Consider the following 6,674-nt stretch of genomic DNA (forward strand, 5'->3'; position numbering starts at 1 on the left):
AAATTGTTAAGATTGTTATATTGTAAAAATTCTGATAGTGAATCAAAATTTATTTCTTTACATTAGACTTTTTGAATTTTGCTCATAGAAAAATTTTAAAGCAAAAAGTATAAATTATTTACATTTAACTTGTGTTTTTAGCATGTGTGTAAAGCGCTTCAAGAGTTATATAGTGTTAATTGTTCAGCTGAAGATGTTTTGAACTTGGATTCCAGCACTGATGAAAAATTTAGCTGTCATTTAATATTTCAACTCCATGATGTGGCATTCAAAGATAACATTCATGTTGGTAAGTACACTGTTTTTAAAAATCATGGAGTTGTATTAAAAGCTCATATTTTCCTATTCCTCTCAAAATTTTGTAAGTGCTTATCAAGTTTTATGGTTGGTAACCTATCCTAAAAAATGAAATGTGATTTTTCATGTTTTTAGGGTTTGCCCTTAGGTCTAGACTTACCCTTCTGTTCCAGGTACATTAACCTACTCAAGACACCTTTGGCATTAGCATCTTTCATTATAGATCCTGGAATGGCCATGCGTGTCCTGGTATTGGTTTCTACTCCTATAGGAGCCATTTCAGTTTTCTGATAATTCGGGAGAGGCCTTTTCTTTTCAAGCCTTATCTATCACGCCTCTTATCTGGATTTCTGACCTTTTCTTCAGCCTTGCTTTGGGACTTGGGTCCCAGGTCATATTAAGGAAGACTTGTTTATTGTTCCAGGCCCAACTTTACAATTGGGAGAAGGTGTAGATGCATAAGCCTGCAAGTGTAACCTGAGCATTTTGTCCTGGGACCAGGCGTTTAGAGATAAAGGCTGAGGTGTAAAACAAAGTCAGTCCGGAAGAGAACACCAGGCAGAATGGGAATACCAAAAACCAGAGTCTGAATAGAAGCCAAAATCCTGAGTGTTTATCAAGGAAAGGGTAGGACAAGTATTCCTGGGTCCAAACAGCAGACGATTGACTGAAGCTTGGGTGACAGATTATCTATATCCGAGCTATAAGTGTCTACAGTTTCATGGCCACCTAGGGTAAAAGCATAAACATGGTCACTAAGGGACTGGCATAAAAGTCAAGAACCTAATTGCTGGGTTAGGGTAACACTGGTCACAGAGACCTAGTGTGTGCTGGGTACGCAGGGCTCCTTCTTATCTCCCTGTTTTCTGTTAGCTTAGTGAGATGTTCCTTCTCTCTCTTTCTCTCATCCCTTAGATATTAGTAATTGTAGAATCTGTCCCTGACCCTCTTCTCACTCTATCCTTACCCTTGACGATCATCCACAATCATGGCTTTGATGATCACATGTGTTGTTGACTCTCAAATCTTTATCTTCAGCCCAAATTGTTGTCCTAGATGCCAGACTCATGCAGCCAACTGGCTACCAAATTTCCCCATGCAGACGCTTCAAACTCAGCATGTGCTACACTGAGCTCTTTGTGTTCTCCCCAAAACCTTCTCTTGTGATGTGTGTATCTGTGAGTGGTATCACCACTCACCCAAGCTGAAATGTTAGTGTCATCTTTAACCTCAATATGGCTCTCAACCCACTTACTTTGTCAGCTAGCAGGAGTGAGCTGATGACACTGCTTGTGTGCCTCAAATGCTTCAATGGTCATTCATTGCCTTCAGGAAGAAGCACAGCTGTCTTAGGGTGCACGGCAAGGTCCCCTGTGCTCCCACCTCATCTCTGACCACCCTGCCCTTCTAACCTGCTTGCACTGTGGCCACATTTTCTCAGGTCCCTGGGTCTTTGCACATTTTGGTGCTGCTGCCTAAACAGATGTGCCTCCAGATTCACCTGGTCTGTTAGGAGTCAGTGTAGCTATCAAGTCATCTGAGAAGCTGTTTCTGTCACATCCAAACCCTAAGATTTAGGTGAATGTTCCTTTGGGTTGCAGAGAGCTTCCAGTGTTCATTGTGTCAAAGTATTTACCACTTCCTGAGGCCATTTCCTGTCGTCTTTGTTATCTCCTCTATTTCACTTAATGTTTCTTTAGGGGCAGGGACTGTTTCTTATTCACTATTGTATTTCCAGAGCTTAGCACATACTAGTAATATTGTTATAAATGATGTTAATATTAGAACAACTGCAACAATAAGAATTACAAGTAGGCATTAAGTAAACATTTGCTGAGTAAATGCATGGATGGTAAGGAGGCACTGCTGTCTGGGTATGGAGGCCGAGTCCTAAGCAAACTGTTCTTTGCTTCCTATTTACTCTTCACACTCTGCTCTGCGACTGCTAGGCACAGGCTAAAAACTGAGAAGCTGTTGCTAGGGAAGAAGGGGAGAATAGAAATTTGCAAGGCATCTAGCAGTCTCTGCTGCAGATATCTTCTGAAGATATCTAGCAGAAGATGTTCAACCTGGGCTTTGAATAAGGTATCATGATACAAACAAAGGAAAGAAAGGCTTTCTTTATTGTCAGAACAGAAGCAAAAGTATAGTGATAAGAATGTGTGGCTAGTTTGGGGAGCAGTGCGAGTCTGGTGTGGCTAAAGTAAGAGACTTAGGCCTGGTAAGTGGGGTGTCAGTTAAGGTGCTTGCCTCTAAAACTCTGAACAGCTAGAGTCAGATATGCTGAGAATTAAGACGTATGCAACGTTTTCCCTTCAATTCCTCTACCTCAGTGTACCCTCATGGCATTTCCAGTGCCCATTGTCAGCCTTGGAGAAAGGGGAAGTAGATTACATGTTAGAGGTCATAGAATTTGATCTACCTAAAAATACTCTTCTGCCAGTTTGCCATCCTACCTGAAATTTCTGTGATTAGTTCTTTTGAGTTATTCCAGCTAATAAGATAGTCCCCATCTTAATGAGGACTGGGGGTGATGAGAGAAGGGAAGTAGGAAGCAGAGTAGTTTGCTGGGAGCCAGTGTTAGTGTTGATGCTGGTGACTGTCATCGTGTCCTGGCAATGAGTTCCCTGCCAAGGCTCAAAGTCCTACTGGCCACCTCAGTGCCACCCTCACAGCCGTTTCTGCAATCATGTGTTCACTTTTCTTTTTTTTTAAGACAGAGTCTCACCCTGTCACCCAGGCTAGAGTGCAGTGGCATCATCATAGCTCACTGTAGCCCTGAATTCCTGGACTCAAGTGATCCTCCCTCCTTAGCCTCCCAAAGTGCTGGGACTACAGGCATGAGCCACCACACCCAGCCTTATCTTATTGCCTAGGGTCAAATAGATGTAATTCTAAGTTTCCAGGAAAATTAACTCTATCAGTTTATATTGCTTTGTTGTCCTTTGGTACTGTGATTTCTTTCCACTCAGTGTGTACCTTCTCTCCTGCATTCCAGAAGCAATCATGTCTATACAGGCATATCGTTGCAAAGATCAAATGCTTTTGCTTTCATTTTGATGTTTAGTGCTTTGTAAGAAATTGGATTTGTTTCTTTGAGTAAGGAAGTAATTAATTTGGAGAAGGAGAATTTTGAATTTAGAGCATGGTAAGTTATGATTTAAGAGTTGAAGCTTTTCTGGTGACTAAAGTGAGGAATAAACCCAGACTATAATAGTTCTAGAGATTAAAATCAATTTTTTCTTACAGTATTGCATTTCTCCAGTATTGTCACACATGAAGCTGTCAGGTTTTAGTCTGAAATGTCGGTTCTTGGCGCTCCCATGGTTGAAGAATGACCAGATGCACCAGTTCTAGTTCTAGTAAGGCAAGCATGAAAATGGGGTTTACTGAAGAGAGAAAGATAGGATTATAGGGCAAGAGCAAGATACAGGTTTACAGAGCATGATACATACGCCACAGATGACGACAAGACCCACTGTCACAGCAAAGGGAGAGCAGAAGGAAGGGCGCAAAAAGGAACCACTTTGATCGGACAATTGGGAGTCATGTGACCTGAGCCTAAACTATGCATGCAGGTTGTTCTGGTTCAATTTTCAGACTCTATGGTACCTGTGCTGCTTGGCCCATGGGCTAGAGTCTTCTGCATTCTGTTGCAGCTGGCGCGCCATGTTCTGATTGGCAGATTCATAGGGTAGTCCCTCCTGCCCTCAGGAATGGAGAATTAGGGTTGGGCAGGACTGAGATGGGGACAACAGCACCCACTTCCATCCCTAGGAGACCCGAAATCCCTCACTGTCTACCTAATAAAGCAAGTTAATAGTCAAATTATTACTTGATTTCATGGCATAATAATATATGTAAGTTTAAGGAAGTCCCAGATTGTCTTACAGAGTTTTCATGGTACAGATAGGACCCCCTATTATTCAGAGTTCTTAGGATAAACATTGAAGCACAGTAAAGGCACTGAATTGCTTTAGCTCTGGAGTCTAGCTCCAAGGCCATAGCCCATCCCGTGACCAGTTCGAGAGAGGCGGGAGAAGCAACCACTTTACCACGTTAGAGCTGCCAGCTGTGGAAGTCTGAGATTGTGGGGCATATCCTGGCAGGTGAAAGAGGATAAGCTCCTGAGAAATTTGGCAACGTCTTGACTTCAGAAGAGTCCGGCAGAGATTCTCTCAGTGTTCCTCAGCAGCAGCTTCCTCATGTGAACCCTCCGTTCTTTACTCAATGATTGTGAAGATAACTCCACTCAGTTTGTATTAATAAAAGTGGTGTTTTCTTAGAGACAGCGTATTAGGCTCAGGCCTGTACTGGCAACGTTGACACACCTTCTCAAATTAACCTTCCCTTCTAAAATGATTTGTTTACAACTGACATCAACCTCCCATGTCAGTGGGAATTGAAAAAGTAAAAGATTACATAAGAGGATGGAAGTAGCAGGAAAGGCATGTTATAGTTTATGGTGACAACTCAGTTTCAAATTCAGAAATGAAGAAAAGAAGGCTTACTATGTGTGTAAAATTGTCATCTGTAGTTCTGTGCCCAGATCTTAACTTATGCTTTATGGAAAAAAAGAATCAGATTAACCATTGTATCTTCTTTCCTTAGGTAATTTCGTGAGAAAGATTTTGCAGCCTGCTCTTCACTTAATTGCCAGTGAGGATGACAATCGCCTTCGAGAGACAGCAGGTCATGGATCGCCCCATTTTTCTGAAGCACCAGTAGAACAAGGAATTTCCTTTAACAAAATGTCCACAGATAAGGATATAGGAGAGAGCTGGCCGTTGAATTCAGAGAAACTGGAGAGGTGGGGGTCAGCTGAGCAAAGCAGTCCTGAGCTTTCGTTTTTAGTTGTGAAGAACAACATGGGAGAAAAGCATCTTTTTGTGGATCTAGGTAAGTAAAATTGGCAATTGTCTCTATTAGACCGTCCTGGGTACTTTTGTGAGAAACAAGTCGGTGCCCACTAGTTACTGTGCTCAGAATTCTCACATCCACCACTGCTCCACAGTGACAGTCCAGCCACTCACAGGATGTGACCGGTGAGCTCAGGTGCTGGGAAGCTACGAGGTTTCTGTTCAGAGACCTTAGAGAGGTCCCTGTGGAATGTAAGTCCCAGGCTGGCCTGAGCTCCAAAAGACAATGGTTGTGGCTGGCTTTTACTTTAAGTGTCCAGAGGATTTCTGTCAAGGGAGTTGTTTTTTGTTTTGTTTTGCTTTTTTATTTTAGAGATGGGGTCTTGTAATGTTGTCCAGGCTGGCCTTGAACTCCTGGGCTCAAGCAGTCCTCCCACCTCAGCCTCCAGAGTAGCTGGGACTACAAGTGTGAGCCACCATGCCCAGCTTGTCAGGGGAGTTTTGACAGGGGACTGTTTGACCAGCACCCTCCAACACTGCTGAGAGGTTAAATGAAATTACATAAATTTTAAAAACAGACACACTATAAAAACAGTACACATGAAGCACAGTAAACCTGGGTGTGTTCCTCACTAAAGATCTCTGTGACAATGGCAGGAGCCGTTTCTTCAACTTTCTTGCTGTGATCAAACTGGTGACTTCTTCAACTCAACATTGGTTCTGCTTGGTCCTGCTTGGCCCTGGTCTTGGAACCAGAGCATGAAGGATGCACTGGGCTGACAGGACGTCAGCCTAATTCGACATACAGGCCAATCAAGACCTATGCAACAGCTCCAATTTGTCAGCTAAACCTCATTTTTATACTGAGGTTCCAGCTTGTTCCTTGAAAAGCTCAAAAGCTGTAAGAGCAGCATTTTTGCCATTGACTGAGCACCTCAGAGAGCTTCAATGTCTTAATAGTTAAGGGGAAGTAGGGTTAAGTTATAGGCAAGATTCCCAGGCCAGCAGTGGTGCGAAGATTAGAGAAGTGTTCCTCTGTATTGTGTATCTTTCTAGTACCACTGGCAGTCAGTGCCAGAATTTGGAAATACAGTCAGACAAGTGCCAAGTAGAACAATCATATGAGTTATGCGTAGGGGAGCATTCTTCCAAATGACAGGTTTTCTTTTATTAGCAGGATGCTGTCTCCAGGTTGGACTAGCCTGTAGTCAACTAGGGAAGAGGCATAGTGGGAAGTCGGTGCAGGGAGAGCAGTGTTAGCCAGTGAATATGCTCGACTCTACCCCTGTGTTAGAGACCCCAAACAGAATCCCCTGGGTCATGGCATCTCCGTTCTTGGAAGTTAGGTTACTGGACCTGCAAGGAAGTTTCCTTGATATTCTTAAAAGAAATATTTTCAGCAGTATACCCAGATTTATTTACATACCAGAAGAGCATGGGGAAATCATTCCCTAAACTATCCTTCAAGAAGTTCAGAGATTTAATGGTACATGACACAATCTTTTTAAGAAACTTTTT

The 6,674-nt window shown here is 42.7% G+C and overlaps 1 protein-coding gene across 1 annotated transcript in view; it reads left to right on the forward strand.

Moving 5' to 3' along the window:
- The window catches only part of PRIMPOL (primase and polymerase (DNA-directed)), a gene marked incomplete at its 3' end in the record, with an annotated part of 60,489 nt that overhangs the window by 19,098 nt on the left and 34,717 nt on the right, over positions 1–6,674 (forward strand). The window contains exons 3-4 of the mRNA XM_012643984.1: positions 142–289; positions 4,909–5,196. Coding sequence (XP_012499438.1) covers positions 142–289; positions 4,909–5,196 — 436 coding nt within the window. The remainder of the gene's footprint in view (positions 1–141; positions 290–4,908; positions 5,197–6,674) is intronic.

This window comes from Propithecus coquereli, unplaced genomic scaffold (genome assembly GCF_000956105.1).
Source record: "Propithecus coquereli isolate 6110/MARCELLA unplaced genomic scaffold, Pcoq_1.0 Scaffold203, whole genome shotgun sequence".
Lineage (NCBI taxonomy): Eukaryota > Metazoa > Chordata > Mammalia > Primates > Indriidae > Propithecus > Propithecus coquereli.